This window comes from Pelobates fuscus, chromosome 9, assembly GCF_036172605.1.
Source record: "Pelobates fuscus isolate aPelFus1 chromosome 9, aPelFus1.pri, whole genome shotgun sequence".
Lineage (NCBI taxonomy): Eukaryota > Metazoa > Chordata > Amphibia > Anura > Pelobatidae > Pelobates > Pelobates fuscus.
In genome coordinates, this window is record NC_086325.1 from 67,665,671 (window position 1) to 67,691,093 (window position 25,423).

The 25,423-nt window shown below is 43.1% G+C and overlaps 1 protein-coding gene across 2 annotated transcripts in view; it reads left to right on the forward strand.

The window, feature by feature from the left end:
- The first annotated feature begins 5,063 nt into the window (after window positions 1-5,063).
- Window positions 5,064-25,423, forward strand: part of STK26 (serine/threonine kinase 26) — a 69,087-nt gene continuing 48,727 nt past the window's right edge. For both annotated transcript variants that reach the window (XM_063433534.1, XM_063433535.1), the window contains exon 1: window positions 5,064-5,341. In XM_063433534.1, coding sequence (XP_063289604.1) covers window positions 5,300-5,341 — 42 coding nt within the window. In that variant the 5' untranslated portion in view covers window positions 5,064-5,299. The remainder of the gene's footprint in view (window positions 5,342-25,423) is intronic.

The following is a 25,423-nucleotide window of genomic DNA, read 5'->3' on the forward strand; positions in this document are numbered from 1 at the left end:
ACATGAATGGAGCCTTTTAAAGTTTATTGGGCAAGGTATATTGCAGGGCCCATAGACACAGGGTAGGAGGCAAACAAATAGCCCCCTCCAAAAAACAGTGGCAAGGTCACTTTCGCTACATATCTCCCTTCCTAAGGTGAGACTAACCAGGTACTTGACCTCCTGTCGGTCGGTGCCTGAGTTAGTCAAGTTGCCCACCCATAAGCAAATACTGGTACTCCTGGATTCTTGGTTGCTCTACGGCTGGTAGTTGGTGTTACTTGGTGGGCAGAGACCAGCGGTGCTCTGCCCCGTAGCCAGCGTTGCAGCTGGGTAGTGGGGTGAGTTGCAAGCTCCTGGATCAGGGACCAGGGGAGGGCAGAGGCTAACTGCACTCTGTCCGGTTGCCAGTGCTTCTGCTGGGGTGACGGGTGCATAGTTCTGCCCTGTAACAAGGGGGCAGGTAGGGCAGAGGCTAGCAGCGCTCTGCCCGGTTGCCAACGTTTCTGCTGGGGTGGCCTGCAGGTAGTCAAGGGGAAAGGGGAGGACAGAGGCTAACTTCTGCTGGAAGGGGGTCAGTGGGTATTGCCGTCTCCTCCACTAACCCCATGACCGGGTTGGAAGTCTGTTGAGGAGGAGAGGGATTGCCTACCTCCTCCTCCTATCCTTCCTGTGGTGTTGGTTGGGGATCTGGACCGGCAGACCAGCATCCATGTAGCTCTGGCACAAAGACCACGATCCCATCTGCACCATTGGGGTCAGGATTGCTGTTCCCCTGTAGTTGGGGAGAAGGACCAGTTGTCTCCTCTCCCACTATCTCCGGCTGCTGCTGGAGAGAGTGACCAGTTGTCTCCTTTCTCTGCAAGGTACACTGCCACTGGGGAGAGAGACCAACTGTGCCCACTCCCTGTAACTCGCTCTGCGGCTGGGAAGGAAAGACTACACCTTCTGCTCCCTGTGCTGCACACTGCCGCTAGGGACTGAGACCAACCGTCTTCCCTTTCTGTAGGATACACTGCCGCTGGGGAGAGAGACCAGTTGTCTCCTCTCCCTGAAACTCACTCTACCACTGGGGAGTGAGAGTAATATGCTCCTCTCCCTGTAACTCACTCTGCCGCTGGGGAGGAAGGACGACATCTTCTGCTCCCTGTACTTCACACTGCTGCTAGGGAGTGGGGCCGATTGTCTCCACTCCCTGTAGGATACGCTGCCGCTGGAGAGAGAGCCCTGTTGTATCCTCTCCCTGTAAGGTACACCGCCGTTGGGGAGTATGACCAACTGTCTCTACTCCCCGGTAACACAGGCTGTAGCTGGGGATCTGGGTCGGCTGCCCAGCATCCCTGTAGGGCTGGTTGAGAGACCTCGGTCCCATCTCCACCTGCCATCTGGGGGTCTTCCCGGGGCCAGTCTATGAGGTCCCCTAGCTGGTAGTGAAGCAGAGGGTACCTCAGCCAGGTCTTCACAGCTATTGGGTGGTAGATCTGGTTCTGCCTGCTGAGTAGATTCAGGCCGAATTGAGCTCCATGGTTACCAGGTGGGTCACGTCTCGGCTCACTTCGTTGGCGTCAGCCCAATCATACATGCCCTCCCGGTAGTCGTAGATGTCCCAAAATCTGGACTCCTCCGTGCTGCCAAAATCACTGTTCTCCTCCATGGCCTCCCAGAGTAGCCCAGGGCCATCGTAATCATCACCCTCGGGCCTGTCGTGCCCAGCCATCCAAGGGGTATGGCGAATCATATACCACCACAGTGCCTAGTAGGCGTCATCTAACTACATCTCCTGCCATACCAGGCTCTCGAGTTTTGTCACCAACTCCTCCAGGGGCTGCTCTCTCAGGAGGGGCATCCGCATTGCCACTTGCATCTGTAGCCGATGCTCCTCACTGGGGAAACTCTCACCCCGCCGACTCTGTATGCCCTCCAGGGCCTCATAGCAGACGTCTTTCCGGACTGCATCCCTCCAGTCCGGGTCATCCTCTTCCTCGTATAGGAACACTGTTCGGGGACAAGCTGATTCCATACTGTTGTAGCCAGGGGTGCTGTACAGGGACAAGCGTTACCCTCAATTATAAATCCACATGTTACCAGTGTCTCCGAGCTGCTTCTCCACGCACTAGGCACCCATCCCACAGCTGCCAACACTGTAACGGAGCTTCCTGTACCCCAGTTGGGTACCTCCGCCGACAGATGCTCCTAGTGCTTACCGAGGTCCACAAGCACTCCACCAGACACCATCAGCACCGCAGTCCCCACGTCCAGCGTTACAGCTTGACTGGGAACTCGCCGTCCTCCACCCACCCTGAACCCAAGACCAGGATCCAGCCTCCAGTGGGTGAACCTCTCCTCCAAGACAGCGTAACAGGAACAGCTCTTAAAGGTTACATCCCCTGATAGCCCTGACCTGGTGAACAACATATCCAAAAATCACCCAGATCGGTTTAGGGTTTCAGAAATTTCCTGGAAGTCATAGTTTTGACCGACCGTGCACATGGTCCTATGCCCAAAACAGTTCCAGGGAATTAGGGCCAGCGGTGGTTCTCTCTTTATGGAGTACAAAAGTACTTACATTACATGAATGGAGCCTTTTAAAGTGTATTGGGCAAGGTAGATTGCAGGGTCCATAGTCACTGGGTAGGAGGCGAGCAAGCAGCCCCTCCAAAAACCAATGGCAAGGTCACTTTTGCCACATACCCCAAAACACATGATATCGCCCACAAATGTTACATCCCCTGATAGCCCTCATCTAGGTGACCAACATATCCAAAAATCACCAAGATCAGTTCAGGGGTTCAGGAATTTCCTGGAAGTCATAATTTTTACTGACCGTGCACATGGTCCTTATGCCCAAATTAGTGCTAACTGTCGGTCAAGTTTTGTAGTCTTTTACAGGTTTCCCTGCAGGGCCCACAGTCTGTGAGCAGGAGGATGGCAAGCAGGCTCCTCCAGGAGCAGGTGGCAAGCTCACTTGGAGAGGGGAGTTTGTCACAGGGTTATTTCACATTCCTGGGCTACCATATGGTCTCAAAAGGCACCACAGAACCAGCAAACCAAACTGGCAAACTGAATTGGGCAAGCACTATATTGACCCTGTATCTTTCCAAAACACCATAAAACCTGTACATGGGGGATATTGTTATACTCGGGAGACTTCGCTGAACACAAATATGAGTGTTTACAACAGTAAAACGTATCACGACAATGAAATCACCAGTAAAAGTGCAGTTTTTGTGTAAAAAAATGCAAAAATAAAATAAGATCGCTAACTTTGGCCAGCGTTTGTGACTAAGTGGCTACCCCATTTGGAGTACCCTGGGTTATTTACATTTGAAAATGGTATGCCATGTAGGGTTATTTCACATTTCTGGGCAACCATATGGTCTCAAAAGGCAACACAGACCCTGCAAACCAATCTGGCAAACTGAATTGGGCAAGCCCTATATTGACCCTGTAACTTTCCATAATACCATAAAACCTGTACATGGGGGGTATTGTTATACTCGGGAGACTTCGCTGAACACAAATATGAGTGTTTACAACAGTAAAACATATTACGATGATGAAATCACCAGTAAAAGTGCATGTTTTGTGTTAAAAAATAAATACAAAAAACAAATATGAACGCTACCTTTGGCAATAGTTTGTGGCTAAGTGGCTACTACAAAAGACTGGAATACCTTATTTTGAATACCGTGGGTTGTCTACTTTTACAAATGGTATGCCGTGATGGGGTTCATTTTCATTCCTGGGCTGCTATACGGTCTCAAAGGCAACATAGGCCTAGAAATTTCAATGTGCAAACATGGAAAAGGGGAAAGCCCTACATTTGACCCCTGTAAGTTTGCAAAAAAACATAAAACCTGTACATTGGGGGCACTGTTGTACTCGGGAGATGTTGCTGAACACATATTGGGGTGTTCTTTGTCAGTTACACATAACAGGAACTGAGAATCCATGCCTAAAATACAATGTGAGAAAAAAATAACACAAGAAAATGACTACCCAAATGTTTTACAAAGACTGGTGGTAGAATTAGTGCATGGAAAGTGTTAAAATACCACCATTTGAAATATCCTAGGGTGTCTACTTTTCAAAAATATATGGTTTGATGGGGTAAATTACATTACCCGGCTTCAAAAATGTTCCAAATAGGACATGGGTGCATGATGACCAGCTGAGAAAATTTCAAGTTGGAAAACTGGAATGCGCACCCTCCAAATAAGTTATTTTAGCCCCCAGAGAACCCAACACACCTATACATGTGGGGCACTTTGGTGGTCAAAGTTAGAAAAAGTGTGTTTTGTTTTAGATTTTTCATCATATTTTATATTTTTTTTATAGTAAATTACAGGATATGACGAAAAGACCATTTAACTGTATATAATATGTGTGGGTACAGTAAATGAGTAAGAGGAAAATTACAGCTAAACACAAACACCGCAGAAATGTAAAAACAGCCCTGGTCCTTAACGGTAAGAAAATTGAAAAACAATCCTTAATTCAATCACCTCCTGCAGCGTATTTTTGCCACATTCTGCAGGACAGCACTTCTAATATCCTGTCCACCCATCTAAAGAAAATTACATAGATTTATTTATTTACTTAGAAAATATTTTACCAGGAGGGATACGTTGAGATTTGTCTCGTTTTCAGGTATGTCCTGGGCCCCCGTAAAAATTCCATTGTTACAACAGGGTACAAAATAATATTAAAAATACAAAACAATATTAAGATACGCATATATAAATTTAACAGAGAACAGGTAAGAAATATAATCAGCCATGATTACAGGTAAGAAATATAATTCGCTCTGGGCACAGCTATGCATTATTTTTATTCCTATATTAATATTTAGCAGTAGTGAGTAGCAGCACTTAATGTGAAGCCCCAGTAGGCAGCACAGAGGGTACCAGAAAGTGCCCTGCTATAGAGCTCTGGGTGATCATAAGAGAGGGGGGAGGAGCTAAGCCCAGGCTGTTCCTACATTGATAAGAATAATAATAGAACGGGGGGCGGGGCCAAGCTGCATCACCACCGCATCACGTGACCAGCTTTAGTCGGGCTCCGGCTCCACCCTGCGCATCAGCAGTTGCAGCAAGTCCTCCCGTCCTCTCCCAACATGGCGCCGCTAACCTGCTGAGCTGCCCCAGCTCCCGGTCCCGCAGCCCCCCCCTTCACCGAGACATGCTCGCAGCGCCCGCCGGACAGCCCTAGCCAGCCAGCCGAGCTCCGGAGCCGCACACAGACCGCAGTTCGGGCCCAGCCCCGGAGCCCTCCTTTCACAGCACAGCCGGAGCAGGAGGCCCTAGCAGCCGCCGCCGCCATGGCTCACTCCCCGGTAGCTGTCCAAGTCCCCGGGATGCAGGTGAGCGGACAGGGCCAGGCTGCGGGGAGGGAGGAGGAGGTATCATGGCCTCCTGTCACATGTTAATACATTGATAAACCTCCTGCACCGCTCTGGGTTAACGAGTCAGGATAATCTGAGTCTGCTGGACCCCCCTCTGATGGTCAGGGTTTAATGACTGTCTCTGGACCCCCCTCTGATGGTCAGGGTTTAATGACTGTCTCTGGACCCCCCCCTCTGATGGTCAGGGTTTAATGACTGTCTCTGGACCCCCCTCTGATGGTCAGGGTTTAATGACTGTCTCTGGACCCCCCCCCCCCCTCTGATGGTCAGGGTTTAATGACTGTCTCTGGACCCCCCCCCCCTCTGATGGTCAGGGTTTAATGACTGTCTCTGGACCCCCCCCCCCTCTGATGGTCAGGGTTTAATGACTGTCTCTGGACCCCCCCCCCTCTGATGGTCAGGGTTTAATGACTGTCTCTGGACCCCCCCCCCCCCTCTGATGGTCAGGGTTTAATGACTGTCTCTGGACCCCCCCCCCCCTCTGATGGTCAGGGTTTAATGACTGTCTCTGGACCCCCCCCCCCTCTGATGGTCAGGGTTTAATGACTATCTCTGGACCCCCCCCCCTCTGATGGTCAGGGTTTAATGACTGTCTCTGGACCCCCCCCTCTGATGGTCAGGGTTTAATGACTGTCTCTGGACCCCCCCCTCTGATGGTCAGGGTTTAATGACTGTCTCTGGACCCCCCCCTCTGATGGTCAGGGTTTAATGACTGTCTCTGGACCCCCCCCTCTGATGGTCAGGGTTTAATGACTGTCTCTGGACCCCCCCCCTCTGATGGTCAGGGTTTAATGACTGTCTCTGGACCCCCCCCTCTGATGGTCAGGGTTTAATGACTGTCTCTGGACCCCCCCCCCCCCCCCAAATACTATGGCTTAACATGATGCCGATCAGTGTGCCTCCCTTTGACCCTTTAGACTTCATTGTTTTACCCCTTAAAGACTAAACTTCTGGAATGGAAGGGAATCATGACATGTCACACATGTCATGTGTCTTTAAGGGGTTAAAGGGCTGGTGGCCCATTGATTAGTGCCCTGGACTTCACGCAGTGTTTTATGTCTAAAAGTGAGGTACATATGTCTTAATTTGTGGAATACATTTTTGTAATTTAAAATACTTACCGTATGTTAAAATTTTCTGAAATATGTTTCCATTGTCCATTGCAGACTTGCTGTGAACTCCGAATAATGTTCCTTATAAATCTGTTCTATACACTTAGTTGAATTTTGTCACATTTTTTGTTGTGCTTTGGCATCTCATGAACATGTTTGATATACATTAGTATATGATACGTCTGAAATAATATTGACTGGTTGTATACTTGGTGTTTTTTTTTTTTTTTTAAATAGTTAAACCTCTCCATACAAACAAAAGCAGTGTTCTAGTTGAGCAAACATTCCTTTTGCAAGAGAAGGAACTCCTCTTTCTGAGTCAAGAGTCTTGTATGTGCATAGGCACATGTGTAATTAAAGTTGGCATACATGCCTGTGGTATTTTGCTCCAACTTCTCATCATTAGTGGCTAAAATGCTGTTACATACTGTATGTACACTTGCTGTTTACTGCACACTGTAGTGCTGTAAATGTATACCTTGATCACCCTTTCTCTTTATCTAAAATCTCAAAGTAACCTCCTGTCATAGATCTGGTCAATCTGCAACTCCTTGGAAACTTCTCACAATATTAGATTACTGAATGTATTTAGTTCCTTTTAATACTTCTTGCCACACTGAACTAAACTTGAATGCTGTTGTCACTTTTTTTTTCCTTGAACGTTATAGCTTTCACAAAGAAGTTAAAACGAACAAACATCAGTATTTATTAGCTTGTAGCCCATCTGCTGTTCACAAATTTGTGATTTAGACTAGACATGGCTGTCAGAGCTGTGCATTCTGCAACTCTACTGCTAATATTTTATTGCAAATAAGTCTCACATGTGCAATGGACAAGTACAGCTACACTGTGAATTTATGGCCACTGGATAAAAGCTTTGGACTTAATTAGTCCTAGTGATATTTTGTGCTAGACAGCAAACAAATGTCATACATAATTTTACTTAGACCTCAGTATCTCATACCTGGCAATCTTAAGATGATTTGTGGCTTTGGGAGGTATTCAGGTTTTTAACCTTTAAGGGATTTCTTTTAAAGGGGCCCAAAGGTGTTGAATTACCTAATGCCAGCGGAATCTGCTCAATATTCCAAGGTCATAACGAAAAAAAAATTAATGAAATAGATCTGCAAGCTCTGCTTATTGTGTTTTAATTTTTTTTTTTTTTTTATTCTCCTCTTTCTGATGACATCGGGAATTTGTTTTGAAGGTCTTTTTAGTGACTTCAAGTTAGTTTGGACAATAGGGGTTTATTCACTAAACTTTGAATCATATTGAATTGATGGCGAACAGCAAAATGCTATATTAATCTAAAAATAGTCAATTTGTGACCATAGCTGAGTTTGAGAACTTTTCCAAATATTTTAATTTTTTTGTGTTGTACACTATAGCTTGGATTTTAGCGCATTTAATTGTAGTGCATAGATAACAATTAAACCGATCTCTATGAATGTGTCTGCCATGTAACAAAGTCCTGGCCTCTGATAGAACTATAGTCTTGATTTTACCAGGAAGTGGTTGAAATTCCTGGTTTTGTAAGGGAGAATCACTCAGGTGTAAGACTTTGCATGCTGAGTAATTTCTGGGACTTCCATTCACATAAATACCGAAAGTTGCAGATCCCCATCTTCTTGATGAAAATCAATGGTAGCTGCATGAAGAAGTGAACAAAAGCCACAACCAGCTGCATTGTGCATGTTTAAGCGAGTCCTTTTTGTTTTATGTAGGGAAACATTGCTAATTTGAAAAGTGTTCAGCTGTACTCTTTAGCCCATAGCAGCTTTAAAAGGAAAAATATGCTATGCAACTGACATGCAAAACAATTAAAATACTTGTTTAAATAGTTCATTGATGTTCAGTTAGATGTCTTTACTTTTAGAGCAGGGTGTGACAATTTTCTTTGAATCTAGGAGCCTGTTTAAAAAAATAAATAAAAAGTTAGGAGCCAGTTTTTCTTTTCAATGACAAAAATATAATTCTTAAAGAGATACTATAGTCACCAGAACTCCTGTAGTGGTTGTGGTGTCTATAGCCTTCAGAGAAATGGCAGTGTTTACATTGCTGGCTGGTACCAGCTCTAGTGGCAGTCACTCAAATGGTCACTAGAGATGCTGCCTAGTCCAGTGCTGCAGAGTGCTCTGCATGTAGACACTGAATGTTCCCCATGGAGATGCAATGATTCAACATCTCTATGAAGAGATGCTGATTGGCGCAGTGTTTAGCCTGCCAATGCTTTCGTATGGATAAAGTACCCTTGATACCCTTGATAAAGGCAGCCAGTTGGTGCCGAAACGTTGGGGGGGGGTTTGGTGACTCGTGTTTCTGTCTGAGGCTTGTTAGGAATTTTTGTGGTAACTTACCGTATTACTATTATTGTATTGTATCTGCCTTTACTTCTGTTACTTTGCTTATATTCATTTTTTCTTATATGTTTTAATTCTGGTTCTTTTTTGTACATAATAAAATGTAAATATTATTTTGAGATTGTTATGGTGTGCATTCTATATTCTATATACATTTGAATATTTAAAGCACTTAAGGGAGTGAATATATGGTTTGCACCTGGCTGTTCTTATATTGTTTTGTCTCTCCATGTGCTGTTGTTTTGAGAATAAGCATTGGATGAGATCATAAAGATTAATAATCTCCGCCATGGAGGTGGGGTCAACTGCGGTAAGGCCACCACTGTGCGGGGAAAAAGGTAAATAATAGTCTAACCTTTTGCGTGTGATCGAAGGGAGAGGTGGGGGGAAGGGGTTTTTTCGGGGAGACTGTGTGCAGGTTGCTTGTTGGCTAATCATGCCCTGAGAATTTGTTGAGTTTTAAATGTTTTGTTAATGCTAAACATTTCTGTTCTGTGCTTCATCTAGCTTGGCAAATTCATGACACTGCAGTAATACAGTTCTGCATAAGAAAGACTCAGCCACTCTTCCAAATTGGCAAAAGAACCCTGCCGCATACTTTTGTCCTTCACTCCAACCAATTTCACGTTTTTATTACTAGTCCAGAGAACACGTTCCTGCCCCAATCTATAGGACCTCTGTTCAAATAATTGTGTTATGGATTCTCTTGCCATAACAACTCCTGCGTATTTGTGGTCAGAAAGCTATTGATTCCTCTCACTTAAGAGAAAATGTGATGTCCAAACACATATCTGTATATGTGCGGGGTGGGGGTGGTGGGGTATGATGTGACTATGCAAGTAGAAAACGCTGAATCAGTCTGAGAATGAAACCTGTAACCCTGAAGTTTGTCAGATATATATTTTGCTATAATATATACAATTACTTAAGGGCTCTTAATATTGTATACATACTTGCACTTTTATTTCAATGAAAAATGATTTCAGATGGATGGAGAATCAATACTTGTATTGAGAACATATACCTCAGTAAGATCGCAAGTTGTCTTTATTTCTCTATTAACATTCATGTCCTTCCAGTCTTTCTAACAAACTTGAACGTAAAGCAGGAAATAGGCAGTGGTTTCAATGATACTCCAAAATAGTCATTGCATATTGAGTTTCACAACAGGTAGTTTGAAATCGATCAATATATGAAACTGTGTAACTATTTTGAAAGTTTTACCCAATATAAGGGGGGGTATTCCACACCATACATGCCTTGCAATGAGCTTTGTTCAAGAAGATCACTTGTTGCTGTGCCCCATAAGGACCATATACATGCCTTTGCCAAACACATGCAAGTCTCTACTGTTAGCTTGGGTAACTGCTATATTGACGTTTTACAATGCATGGAACTACTGGCATTTGTTGAACACTCACGCCCTCATCTGTATGTGTCTAATCGAGAAAAATACTAAACTTGTCGTTACACCACACAAAATAAAACTAGCCCTCTATCAGATTGCAGTGAAAAGGTGTTCAGCTCACCTTTTATTTTGACTGGCCCCGCCTCCATGGCTGAGATAACAAATCTTGATAATTTCAACCAATCCAATGCTTTCCTATAGGCAAACTTTGGGAGGCCACTGTGCAGAAAAACTCTGCGCCAGTCAGCATCTCCTCATAGAGATTCATTGAATAAATACATCTCTATAGGGATAGTTTAGTACTTCCACCCTCTGCATTGAGACGCTGAACGTAGGTGCTGCACACTGGAATAGGAAGCACCTATAATGGCTCTTTGACTGCCACTAGAGGTGTTTCTAGGCAGCCATGTAAACACTGCTTTCTCTGAAAAGGAAACTTTTAAACTGAAAAAAAGCCTTCAGAAACTGGCTATAGACACTAGAACCACTAGAATAAGCTATAGAGATTCTGGTGACCACAGTGTCCCTTTAAATTGGAAGGGCACCAGGTTACTCCTGGCACCATAACTACTACAGCATGCAGTGGTGGTTATGGTGCTTGGAGTGTTTCTTTAAGTATAGCGATAAGCACTCTCATAAAGTGTTCAAAAGGCATATACATTATTTATCTTCTAACTATAAAGCAAGTTTAATTAGTGTAATTTTATAAGAGTGCGTCAATTGTAGTCTTCAAGTGTACTTTGGCCTGTATGTCTAAGTTACGGAACTAATTTATAGTATGTTCTAATCTCTACTCCTTGGACATAAAAAGTGCAGTGCACTCTCAAATACAGCCACTCCTTTCTGTTGACAGCTATTTGCTTATGTAAATCCTTTAAAGGACCACTTTAGTGCCAGGAAAACAAACTCGTTTTCCTGGCACTATGGAGTCCTTAGGCCCCCTCCTGCTGGGCTGAAGGGGTTAAAACCCCTTCAGCCACTTACTTTTCTCCAGCGCTGGGTTCCCTCGGCGCTGGGGAACTCTCCTCCTCCACAGTGAGACAGCCACTAGAGGCTGGATTAACTCTCAATGTTTTCATCTGCAGGGTTAAAACTAGAAGGACCTGGCACCCATTGAGCTGAAGTGGTCTGGGTGCCTGTAGTGGTTGTTTAATGAACTTCTGTAGTCAATGGGTCCTTCCTTTTAATACATATACAGTGCCTTGCAAAAGTATTCACCCCCTTGACTTTTTACCTATTTTGTTACATTATAGCCTTAAAGGCACCCAGACCACTTCTGCCCATTGGAGTGGTCTGGATGCCAACTTCCACTACCCATAACCCTGCAAGTGTAATTATTGCAGTTTTTATGAACTGCAATAATTAACTTGCAGGGTTAACTCCACCTCTAGTGGTTGCCTACTAGACAGCCACTAGAGGGCACTTCCTGCTCTATAGCACAGTAAACCTGTGCTAGAGCGTCGCTGGACGTGCTCACGCTGTGTGAGGACCTCCAGCGTTGCTCAATTCCCCCTTTGGAAAGCATTTCAATGCTTTCCTATGGGAGCTCTAATGCGCATGCGCGGCATTGGGTCTCACCGGCTGGTGGGCGGGATCAGTCTCGTCCCCCAGCCGACGTAAAGACTGTACTGTTTACATAATCATTGGCCTGGCTACATGTCCAAGGGATTGTTTACCTACACAAGACTAATAAGTTATGCTTGGCATCAAAGTGTCAATTTTAGTCTGATTGTCAATACTACCACTTCCCCCCCCAAAAAAAAAAACTGGCCTCGCCTGAAGCTCTAAATAAATATATAAAGCATGAAGATACATTTATTTTTTCCATAGTGTTACGTACAGGTCATTTTTTGTATTTTAATTTTTTGTATTTTTTTTTTTTTTTTAACACCAACTATTATTGTACACAAGGGTATCTGAAGTAATTGCTTGCAAATAATGCACACCAGCAACACATTTCTCTATAGCATATAGGAAGTGGTTTTCTATGTTTGGATTATTTTATAGTACTGATGAGGTTGAGTCCTGTTTCGGAATATTGTCCCTTTACCTAAAACAAGTTGCTTGCTGACTGTAATGTTTGTTACAAATATTGGTTTGCACATAAAATACACCTTTTACCTATAGTATTGAAACTACCAGAAAAAGTTTTTTTAATTTTTTTTAAAAGTTTTTTTAATTTTTTTAAAAACTTTTTTTATTTTTTATAATCTGTTAATTGTTAGATGCTATGTTTTATCTTTGCCTCCTATTAAATGTAAATAGATTATTTGAACAGGGTTGCTTGTCTGCAGTGTGAGTGACATTCTGCTTCGTTTTGTTTGTATTCCTAGTGATTCATTAAGTTGCTTCCCTCTTACTGTTGATCATGTGTACATATGTTTGATGTATGAAAGGTTTTCTGTGATATGTGCAGTTTTGTTTTAGTGTGTTACATTTCTATTCTTTTTGTATACTTTGCTTAAAGGGATCCTATAGTGCCAGGAAAACAAACCCGTTTTCCTGGCACTAAAGGTTCTTGAAGTGCCCCCCTCCCTGGGCCATGAAGGGGTTAAAACCCTTTCAGCCACTTACCTAAATTCAGCGCTGAAAGAGCTCTCCTACCTCGCCAACATCCGCTCCCGAGTGGAGCTGAATGCGCATTCAAACTGGCCCATAGGAAAGCATTACTTAATGCTTTTCTATGGGGATCTTTGGACTCCGTGAGGACGTCCAGCGTCGGATAAGTGTGATTTATTTAGTGTAAATCGCAGAAGCGGACTCTAGTGGCTGTCAGTGAGACAGTCACTAGAGGCTGGATTAACCCTGCAGTATAATCAGCTGCAGGGTTAAAACTAGGGGGACCTGGCACCCAGACCACTTAATTGAGCTGAAGTGGTGTGGGTGCCTATTGTGGTCCTTTTAAAGGGTTACTCCAACATCCATGATCACTTCTGCTTTTAGAAGTAGTCATTTAAAAGAAATCTGTATGTGCAGCATTTCAGCTATAAACGCTGCCTAGACAATGAAATTTGTTATTTGTGTGTCAGTGTAATTACACCCCTGGCACACATGACTTAGTCAGCCTGGAACTCTATTGTGGATTGACTAATTTGAATCCTGTGCAAAAATTAAATCTGTCTGCCTACCCGTTGTCCAATAAGTCTGTGCACCTCCATGTGCCTTCCTTTGTCAAACCCCACCTTTTGACTAGCACACACCACCTCCCTCCTTCCCTAGTCGGCATTCCGATTGGGAGGTGGGTAACCTACAGGGATGAAATGAGCTGTCATTCGGCTCTTCTTGGTGCTTGTGACCTGTCACACCGCGTAGTCTCTTACTTTAAAAATAAGTCTTATTTATTGAAGCTTGGTGTAGACCTCCATATTCTTGTGGCGATATATGCATCGCTTTATAACTGGATTGTATTATCGATTACCTCTGCTTGACCTGTTGCGTTTAACGCGTATATGTAATATTTTTAGGATTTGGACCCTCATGTTATTTAAGGAGGCATCTTGCTTTAGGTCTGATGTCTTGTCTTTGCAAAGCAGCTAATAACCAAACTGTGACCAGAAGGACAAACAAGGAAGTAAATAATTGCAACAGAAAACATCACTTTTTGCTCTTATCATAGGATGATTCATTGTTCTGGTTAGGTGATTACACTCACATACACACTCACACTCTCTCATAGGAAATATAAAGTACATCTTTGAAATCTATGGATTTACATATCGGGACATGACCATCATCTGTTCCTTAGCAGGTCTTAAAATTAGGTAAATACAACTTCAAATGAACACGACATGACATATTACACTGTGTCATGATTTATTTTCCCATGACTGTATGTCGTTGTCATGTAGTTTAGCATTGTAAAATGCGAGTTATTCAGTTACTATTGTCTTGGAGCAATGTTTATTCAGAGTACTGGAATTAACACAGTAGAGCCCTTAGAGAAATATGTGACTGTCATACTGTATGCCCATGTTTGCTTTTATTCCCTGAAGTCTTTCTGTGGGATAGCACCAGAGCATTCCTGACACTCTTGTCATTACAGAACGCTGTAGTAGTTATGGTGCTTGGACTGTTCTTTTAATATATTAACTTTTCCCAATGTACTGCATAATCAAACCATTTAAATAACCTCCTGATCTACCCTATTTCCCTACAGAAAGCATATTTGTGGATTCCCAGCTCTATTTGCATTCCTTCTTTCTCCAGATTCATACCTGCATCCTGTTTTCCCTCAGCAAACATTTCCAATATTTTTGCTACCACGAACATATCCACACTTTTTATCTTTCTCTATAGCATGTTCCTTCACCTGCCTCTAACATTAACCGCTTAACTGCTTCCCAAGCTACTTAATATTTACATGTATAACCCCAGGTCTCTAGACATTACTTCTAACAGCCTCTGCAACATCTTGTCTCCGTAAATGTTCTGTTAACCATAACTCCTTAATGGCAGAGAATAGAGTAGTGCATGGACTTATTCTATGCATCCAAATCTCTTCATTAAATGTTACCTCATGCCAGGTACAACTTATGCTTTTTTCAGGAGCTTTAACTTCTATCTATACATTGTGCTAACAGATTAGGAGAAAAATATATTTATAATAGTTTTTCTCCAACCTTCAATTCTTTGGCAAAGATGAAATCCCTGGAGAATTTCTCTTTAAAGGGACACTGTAGGCACCCAGACCACTGAAGCCCATTGAAGTGGTCTGGTTGACAACTCCCATCACCTTTAACCCTGCAAGTGTAATTATTGCAGTTTTTAAAAACGGCAATAATTACCTTGTAGGGTTAAGTCCTCTTCTGGCTTCTTAGACCACTTTTGGTCGTCTAAACGACGCTGGACGTCCTCACGCTTAGCATGAGGACCTCCAGCATTGCCAGAATCCCCATAGGAAAGTATTGAATTATGTTTTCCTATGGGGAGGTCTAATGCGCGTCTGGCTATTGCTTTCCTCCTAGAGAATCATTGATTCAATTCATCTCTATGAGGAGATGATGATTGGCCAGGGCTGTGTTTGACTTGTGCTGGCTCTGCCCCTTTGTCAGTATCAGCCAATCCTATGGGGAGGCACTGTGATTGGATCAGGCTACCACTTCTGATGATGTCAGCAGGTATTGGGCACGTCAAAAGGAAACCGGGACAAAGTATGCAGCTCCAGACTTGAATACAAGTAAGATTTTACTATATTTAGGGAGGCATGAGAGGACCATGGTGGTTTTAACCACATGGGAGAAGGAATATTTCAGGTTTGAATGGTAGCTGAGTCCCAGTGCACTTAGTGATTAGATTCACAGTCTGTTGCCAGAATTGTTGAAGCTCCGTACACTGCCACCATATATGTAGCATGGTGCCCCTGTCTCTCTGGCATCTCCAGCAGATATCTGATGTGGCGGGGAAGCTGTGTTTAAGGCGTGTGGGGACTAAGTACCATCTGTATAAGATTTTGCGGGTTAATTCCAAGTGGGTCGTGCATAGAGTGAGCTGTTTGTGTGCCTTGAAGATAGTGTGCCACTGTTCTTTGGAGAGTTGGTGTCCAATGTCTTTTTCCCATGCGGTTATGAAGGAGGTGGGGTGCTGTTGTGGTCAAAGGTTTTCTGATGTGTAGGTGATTGAGAAGTTTTTTGGCTGGCTTGGCTGTTGTGCAGATTTGTTCAATAGTATGCCAGCTTGGGTCTGTGTCATGGGTGAGCATCTGTTTCGGTTGCAGGGCATGCCAGGAATGTAGTTGTCTATATGAAAACATAGCTGTGGTGGGTAGCGTGTATTCGAGCTGGAGGTCTGGGAATGGCTTCAGGTGGGAGCCTTGTAGTAGCTGTGAGAACGTTGTTATGCCTATTGAGTGTTATTTTACAGATTACACTGTGTGGATATATTTGTTTTTTGTAGATTCCCAAGTGCTGCATTACGATCTATGTGTGGATATCTACTGTGTTACCTTCTGTAAAGTATACTTAATTTCATCACTTTAACACTGGGTGTTGTATATGAGAGGTAGTATTTGTACTACAACTTGTTTATCTCTAGGTGATTGGGGAAACACCTGTGGTCATATACACATCTATCCTTGTAGTTTGAAGTGCCCATACACCCACTGGTTATCCAGTACTTGGTTGTTGTGATGTATGCTCAATTAGTCACTTGGGTTAATGTAATTTACCCAAAATGTAAATATTTTTTGAATATATACAGCCTCATGCTATAACCTTTTGGACTCTTAATGTCTCTTAAATAAAAAAACTACTTATTTTTAGATCGCTTTTTTTTATTTATTTATTTATTTTTTTATTGATTTTGCCCCTTCCCAAAAATATCTGCTTTAAATCAAACTAAAGTTCTGGGGCACCCAATATCAATTCTGTGCTCTCAATAAATGGTGACTACATCAGTTCTGAAGAAGTTGGAAGTGCATCCTAGATTGTTTTCCCTATTACCAATGAAAGAAACACTGGTTTAGAATGTTCTTAGAATCTTAGAAAAATGAAATTTGTTTTCTTTTTCATTCTTTTGAATATGTGCGATTTATATCCCATAGGCTGCCAGAAAACAGTGACTACTTATTTTTAAAATGTATTCTATTTCTAAGCATGATGTCTGTTATGCAGTACTTGACAGACACCTACTTTCAATGTTTAAAAAAAAATAAAATAAAATAATAATAATAAATATATTGATATATATTTGTTCTTCAGTTTAGCATAATACTATTCTTGAAGATTACCGCATTCTCTCCTCTTGTGGATTATGGTGATTTCACAACTGACTGCCAAGTGAAATCCAAGGGGAACAAATGTGTAATGTAAAAGGTAACTTGAGGGCAGGTACATTTTACACATTCATGGTACAGTTAGAGCACTTTAAATGGAAATCTTTAAATTCTTTTTTTAAATGAACTTGTACAACAATACCGGTATACAGTACGTTAATTAAAAAAAGTGACAGAGCTGCTTTCAAACAAAAACTGTACTTTCGGTGGACAACCTTCACAATCTAATGTTTAGGGATAAACAATTAGAAGTTGAGCCCACTTTCCGGTCCCAGTTTTTGACCTTTTATTTACAAAATTACAAACGCTGGGTGAGCTAAAGATTGTGAAAATAAATATCCTCTTGTGTCTTATACTTATCCTGGATGATCCACATCTCATACTCTATTTCTTTTCTGAGCAATGACAAGCTGTCCTTTGCTTCATAAGAAACAAAAATTGATGGTGGTCCGGGCCTCCCTGACCCTGAACTTTGTCCAATGCAGTCTATTCACTGGCTGCTTCCTCGCCGTAAGCCTCCGCATACCTCCCTTACACTGGCACCACTTTCTCATAACCCAAACTCTATCCCAGGCCAAATTCATTTTCTTGTCTCAGCTATCCTAAGGCTGCTACCATAATCTGCTACTATATGGGCCCACCAGCTTCTCCCGCTTGGGACTCATTCCTTCTCTACAGAAATTCTTTCCCAACTCCACCATGGCATGATAAAACAATCAGCTACATCATTAGATGATGTATTTCTTTAAGGATTGTAAAATCCTCACTTGTTTTGGCACAAAGCAGTTTCAGAACCTGTGCACTGTGGAGCAATATCCAGCGCACCGCTACTCTCTGAATCCGTCACATGTTGTCCAACGTGGGTTACTTGCCCATTTTTTTTTATTTTCCTTTATTTTTAGTGTGTGAGATTTCCTATATGTATTGCAAAACAAACTGCTTATTTTTATTTTACTTGGTTTAATCATGGCGGCCAACTTTCTGTCATGGCATACAGCAAATTTTACAAACTGATTTCTAGAGCACACTTATAAGGTACGTATATAAACATTTTGCACATTCTTTTTCCTTACACTTACAAAAGTCCTAATATAATGCTCAAGATAGCTGAAAGTTCCACATTTAGGGTTAATTTCAGTGGGAAGTGTTTTAATCTTGATCCTGAATTATTTTTTAGTGGCTGCCAGGGTTAGTAAAGTGTGCAGAACATTACAGGTTTGAGAATTATCTTATTGAGGAGGTTTGCAGGGCTCCATATACTCTTTTTGACTGTGCTGGTATTTCACTGTAATTCCAATCCAGTCAAGATATACGGAGACAAAGTAAGGATTATTTTGTGTCTCTATATTTATGTTTGACCCTTCTAGACTTTGTTTTGCTCTCGGCCAATGAACCTTTTATGCGCGGCAGAGCTTAAAGGGATCCTATAGTGCCAGGAAAACAGAGCGGTTTTCCTGGCACTATAGGATTAATAGGTCCCCCCCTTCCCCTACCTCCCATGTTGCTGAAGGGGTTAACCCCTTAAGGACACATGACGTGTGTGACACGTCATGATTTCCTTTTATTCCAGAAGTTTGGTCCTTAAGGGGTTAAAGCCCCTTCAGCCACTTACCTGAATCCAGCACCGATGTCACTCTCTGCGCTGGGTCAGGCTCTGCTCAAGCGCATGCGCGCACATTATACTTCCCCATAGGAAAACATTATTCAATGCTTTGCTATGGGGAAAATCTGACGCTGGTCCATGAGTACATCCAGCGGCAGATAACGGACCAAAAGTCCGTTTGGATTCCGGAAGCCCTCTAGTGGCTGTCTGGTAGACAGCCACAGAGTGCAGACCTAAAGCTGCAATGTAAGAACTGCAATGTTTTACATTGCAGCACTAAGTGCAATAGGAACACAGCACCCAGACAACTTCAATTAACTGAAATGGTCTGGGTGCCTACAGTGTCCCTTTAAGGGAGCTAACAGAGGGATCCTTGTAGGAGCGTCATGGCTCCAAATAAGAAAACACAAAATACAAATCCAACTGGCCAGAAATACAAACCTTATAAAAGTAGCAATGCAATAAAATATCTCTTGCCAGAGATGGAAGCACTTGGCAGATCCCAGGTAAGTTGTTAAAGTTTTAGAACTGAAGTGTTTACGGTGGTTGGAGTGTTCCTATAACATATTAATTACATTTGACCTGTGTGTTTTGCAGCAGGTCCTAAATGATTCCAAATCTGGTTGAGTACATAGTGTTCCAGACTTGTTACTAAGTCTCACTGAATTGGTTAGTCAGGTGGTAGAGATACATTTTTTTTTTCTTTCTAAAACGCACATTTTCCTTTGCTTTTTGTATCCAGTGAATTATAATTTGCTTGTACTATAAATATATTGCACTCACCACTCCCTCCCCAATGCCATTGATGCATGCAGAAACTATGGCCTAAACTATTGCCAAAATGTTTGTCCCCAGTGAAAATTTTTATTTTTTTAGGCTTGTCTAATTCTTGAACCAGTTTACATTAAAATGTAGTTTCCTGTTCTCTTCTATTGAATTATAGCAGCTCTCTCAGATAATTAAGATATTTTCACACCCATATTATGCTCTTAAAGGACCACTATAGGCACCCAGACCACTTCAGCTCTATTAAGTGGTCTGGGTGCCAGGTCCATCTAGGATTAACCCTGCCTGCTGTAAACATAGCAGCTTCAGAAAAACTGCTATGTTTACTTTAGGGTTAATCCAGCCTCTAGTGGCTGTCTCACTGACAGCCGCTAGAGGCGCTTCTCACTGTGATTTTCACAGGGAGAAGACGCCAGCGTCCATAGGAAAGCATTGAGGGAGGAGAGTCCCCAGTGCTGAGGGAGCCCGGCGCTGGAGAAAGGTAAGTGTTTAACCCCCTTCCTCCCCCTTCAGCCCGGTGAGGGTAGGGTCACCCTCAGGGCACTATAGTGCCAGGAAAACAAGTTTTTTTTTGTTTTGTTTTTTCCTGGCACTATAGTGGTCCTTTAAATGTTATTTACCCATCTTTAATATTATGCTAAGCTATAATTTCATCTCATTGGTAAGCGCCATATGAGAAGGGGCCTTCTCATTAACATAATTACAACTACTTCTACCATAACTACTGTGCAAGCTGGCATCTCTGGCACCTTGAAGTTGCTCCCTCTTCAACCAACTCCATAATGTTGAATTTACAGATAGGTGGAAAGCACTGCCTAATCCAACCCCACAGGGCTCTTAATCTATCACTGCAATCTAGGTTGGAGATCCCTAGTTTTTGCCAAACCACCTTGAATGGTTTGGCAAAAAGTCGTAACGCACCCATTTATTTTCGGTAACGCAGCCCTGATCCTGAGCTGCAGTTTTTATGTTGCTTATACTGCTTCTTTAAATTTTAAACAAGTAGATTTTTTTCTTATTATGGCTGTTTTAACATTCTAATTTATTAGGCGAAGTCAGATGTAATTGCTTAGCGCAAAGTTATGACCACACTCACTGGCTAACAGCGTGGACTGTAGAGCTGTCTTGGTTCTCCTGCTGGAGAAGGCCAGTTGGAATGGACAAGCATATAGCAGGATAGGTTGTGACTTCTTAACATGGGAAAGCATCAGAGTACTCCTGGCACCATAACCATTACATGGTTAATGTGGTTGGAATATTCCTTTCTTTAAAATCCTTGATACGGCTTTCCATTTGTGAATTTTTTTATTTTTTTATTAAGTACCTTGATAGTGTTGTTTTTACTGGAACAATCCATAGCTTGTAGCAGGGCTCACAGGCAACAGTACATGTGCACTAACAACTAGTCCTGCATTGTGCGTTCATTTTTATGAAGGACAGCTACTTGTTCACCTGCAATGCAATTTAAATGGTACAATAAGGCAAGCAATGTAGGGGGTCTTCAGAATTGTTTCCCTTTATTGTATTTAGGGCACTCTCATGTCAGTTGCTAGCATTATTTTAATTTCCTTACTGGATTCACCGAAGCCGGCTCTGCTGGGTACTATTCTTTAGGTTTCCTCTGTTCCTATTGAGTACTACCTCTCACATATCCTCCACCTCACAATTCAGAGCATGATCTCTTGTTGCTTTTTTGTTCGTCAATGTTTTGTAGCTGGTTACAGGAATAACTACCTATAAATAATTTTACTTTTTACATTAATATTTTGTAGATTTAAATATAAACAGTTTTGTTTTCTTTAGTGTTTTTCTTTTAAAATGAAAGAAACCGTAAATAATTTTGCATCTTTTTTTTTTTTGTTCTCCATTTATTTAAATTTTAGCCTTTTGCTTACAAGTATTTTCTTCCTGGAACAGAATCTACTTTGTCATCATACTCTTAAGATACGGTTTGCTGAAAGCAGTGACTTAAAAGGATTCGACTTTTTTTTTTTCCATTTCTTTTAAGGTTTATTTTCCCACTGATGCATGTAAAATACCAAATGCACTTAACTAGGCAATATATAACTGTAAAGGGATGCTGTAAGATCTATAACCGTTTAATTGTAGTGTCCTCTGGCGCTGTCCATCCATTCCACCATTTTCAAACAAATTAACTTTAACTAGGGGTTCCTGACCAACTATAAACCAATCCCTCCCCCCACAATTTAAGTAGTCAAATAGATTTTGAATGGTTTGACTTAGTTAGCTCATTGACACTCTTAGCGAATGAGCTTATGGAAGCACATAAGCAGGAGGTTCTGGGTTTCTGTACTGCTAAGTGAAGGCTTATGTATTATACTTAACAAAACAAGAAATAGAGTCAGCGCTAATCAGAAAGGCAGCAGTCCCAAACAAGGACTCCCTCTAATGTCCCTGGAGGTAAATAGACAAAACAAGAGAATGGGGGATGGGTCTGCGCCACTGTATACAACAGATAATAATATTAAGTCCAATGGGATCTGTATCGTTGTGTCCAAAGTTCTACTTTATACGATATCCAGAAGATGTCAATGACATGGAGGATAGTCCAATTGTATAAAAAATAGAAGAATTCTTACTTACAGTTGGCAGAGTTTAATCCAGCTCTGGTGTGAATGGCTTATAGCGGTATTATCCCCGCTTGCAGGATATACGGCAAGTGTCCTCTTCTATGTAGTGGCAGGTAACCAAGTTGGAAATAAAAATGGAAACAATAATGGTGCAGTATGTTCCACACATGCGATAAAAGATATAAAATATAATAGATACACTCACATTCGGTAGAGCTTCCGCTAGCTCTAGGTTGTTAGGCGTGCAGCGGTATAATCCCAGCTTGCAGGATATAGGATGAGTGATCTTGACCCTAATATCAATAGCTCGGAGAGAAGATAAAACAGCGATAGTGCTCTCAATAAAATCTTTGGTAATAAAATAATAAAATATACTCACAATATATAGGGCAGACTAACTGCTCTATGTAACAGCGTAGGTGGTATAATCCCCACCTGGGATTCTTTGGAGTATTATATCCAGGAAATAAAAAAATAAAAGAAGTATACGGTATAAAATATATATAAAAGCCAGGTAGTAATGAAAGATGATGATTTAGACGTAAAAAGGACCAAAATCTATTTTATTAACAGTATATAAAAACAGTAAAAATATCCAAACGCGTTTCGCCAATATAAGGCTTTATCAATGGATAGCAAAACCTATCATCTTTTATTACTACCTGGTTACCTGCCACTACATAGACGAGGACACTTGCCGTATATCCTGCAAGCGGGGATAATACCGCTATAAGCCATTCACACCAGAGCTGGATTAAAGCGGCACTGTCATGCCGAATCCCGTTTTTTTTTTAACCCCCCTCCCGCCTCCACTACATCCAATCGACCCCCTAGTCACCCCCAAATGCCCCTAAGCCCCCCACATTACCTCTTTTTAATTCTTTATCTTCTGCCCCGATCTATATTCAGGGCACCGCCATCTTTGTGTGGGTAGGTGAAGTCCCTGTGGGACACGTCATCTGCCCACACTACACAGACTGTGAGATTCCCGCACATGCCCAGTGAAACACCTGGACATGCGAACGGGAATTTCATCTATTCATTCATTCATCAGACAGACGAATGAATGAATAGAATAAATCAGATGAACAAACTAACACTGAGTATCAGTGTTAGTTTGTTCGTTCAGTTTATTACAAGGAGGGAGCTACCGGCGTGCAGCTCCCTCCTTGTAATATGTAAAGACAGAAGCGGCAGGGAGCAGTGCTCCCCACCACTTCATAAGCCCCCCAGGTCCCCTCCTCACTCTATGGGGGTCAATATGACCCCCATAATAGGACAAGGGAGATTAAAATCTCCCCAATACCCCTACTCGCTATACCGCGAGTAGGGGCATGTCCACTAAACAGTGAGCAGCCTGTGGCTGCTCACTGTAAAAAAAAAAAAAAATGGTAATAAGGGGGGGACCTACTGTCCCCCCCCCCCCGGCCCCCACCCCTGCGCGGTGGGTGGGGGCCCTAATAAAACAATAAGAGGGGGGGGACCTTCTGTCCTCCCCCCCGGCCCCCACCCCTGAGCGGTGGGTGGGGGCCCTAATAAAAACAATAAGGGGGGGGGACCTATTGTCCTCCCCCCCTGGCCCCCACCCCTGCGCGGTGGGTGGGGGCCCTAATAAAACAATAAGGGGGGGACCTATTGTCCTCCCCCCCTGGCCCCCACCCCTGCGCGGTGGGTGGGGGCCCTAATAAAACAATAAGGGGGGGGACCTATTGTCCTCCCCCCCTGGCCCCCACCCCTGCGCGGTGGGTGGGGGCCCTAATAAAACAATAAGGGGGGGGGACCTATTGTCCTCCCCCCCTGGCCCCCACCCCTGCGCGGTGGGTGGGGGCCCTAATAAAACAATAAGGGGGGGGACCTACTGTCCTCCCCCCCGGCCCCCACCCCTGAGCGGTGGGTGGGGGCCCTAATAAAACAATAAGGGGGGGGACCTACTGTCCTCCCCCCCCGGCCCCCACCCCTGAGCGGTGGGTGGGGGCCCTAATAAAACAATAAGGGGGGGGGACCTACTGTCCTCCCCCCCTGGCCCCCACCCCTGCGCGGTGGGTGGGGGCCCTAATAAAACAATAAGGGGGGGGGACCTACTGTCCTCCCCCCCTGGCCCCCACCCTTGCGCGGTGGGTGGGGGCCCTAAATGACCCCCCCCCCCATCAAGGTGACTAGGGGTCCCAAGCCCCTAGTCACCCCCCACCCAAAACATTCTATCCCCTACCTACCCCCCTCACCCTAAAAATAGTGAGGGGGGAATAAAATAACTAACCTGTAAAAAAAAAAAAATTAAACTTACCATTTGACGTCTTCTTTTTTCTAAATTCTTCTTACTTCAGCCCCCCAAAAGGCCAAATAAAAATCCATAAACCCGTCGCACTTTAAAAAAAAAAAAAAAAAAACGAGCGCAAACAAAAATTAATCCATCTTCACCCATGGAGGGCTCCGCGCAGACTGAGCTCTGCAGGGCGGGGGAAGGCTTATAAAGCCTTGCCCCGCCCTGCAATTAGGCTTAGAACCCAATGATTGGTTGGTTTAAGCCAATCAGAGTGCTCTGTGTCATTTTACACAGCGTGGGAAAATTCAAAAGAACTTTCCCACGCTGTGTAAAATGACAGATCACTGTGATTGGATGGTTTTCAAACCATCCAATCACAGTGCTCTGTGTCATTTTACAAGCGTGGGAAAATTCCAAAGAACTTTCCCACGCTTGTAAAATGACACAGAGCAGTGTGATTGGATGGATTTCAAGCCATCCAATCACAGTACTCTGTGTCATTTTACACAGCGTGGGAAAATTGAACTTTCCCACGCTGTGTAAAATGACACAGAGCACTGTGATTGGATGGTTTGAAATCCATCCAATCACAGTGCTCTGTGTCATTTTACAAGCGTGGGAAAGTTCTTTGGAATTTTCCCACGCTTGTAAAATGACACAGAGCACTGTGATTGGATGGTTTGAAAACCATCCAATCACAGTGATCTGTCATTTTACACAGCGTGGGAAAGTTCTTTTGAATTTTCCCACGCTGTGTAAAATGACACAGAGCACTCTGATTGGCTTAAACCAACCAATCATTGTGTTCTAAGCCTAATTGCAGGGCGGGGCAAGGCTTTATAAGCCTTGACCCGCCCTGCGGAGCTCAGTACGCGGCGTGCCCTGCATGGGTGAAGATGGATTAATTTTTGTTTGCGCTCGTTTTTTTTTTTTTTTTTTTTAAAGTGCGATGGGTTTATGGATTTTTATTTGGCCTTTTGGGGGGCTGAAGTAAGAAGAATTTAGAAAAAAAGAAGACGTCAAATGGTAAGTTTAATTTTTTTTTTTTTTACAGGTTAGTTATTTTATTCCCCCCCTCACTATTTTTAGGGTGAGGGGGGTAGGTAGGGGATAGAATGTTTTGGGTGGGGGTTGACTAGGGGCTTGGG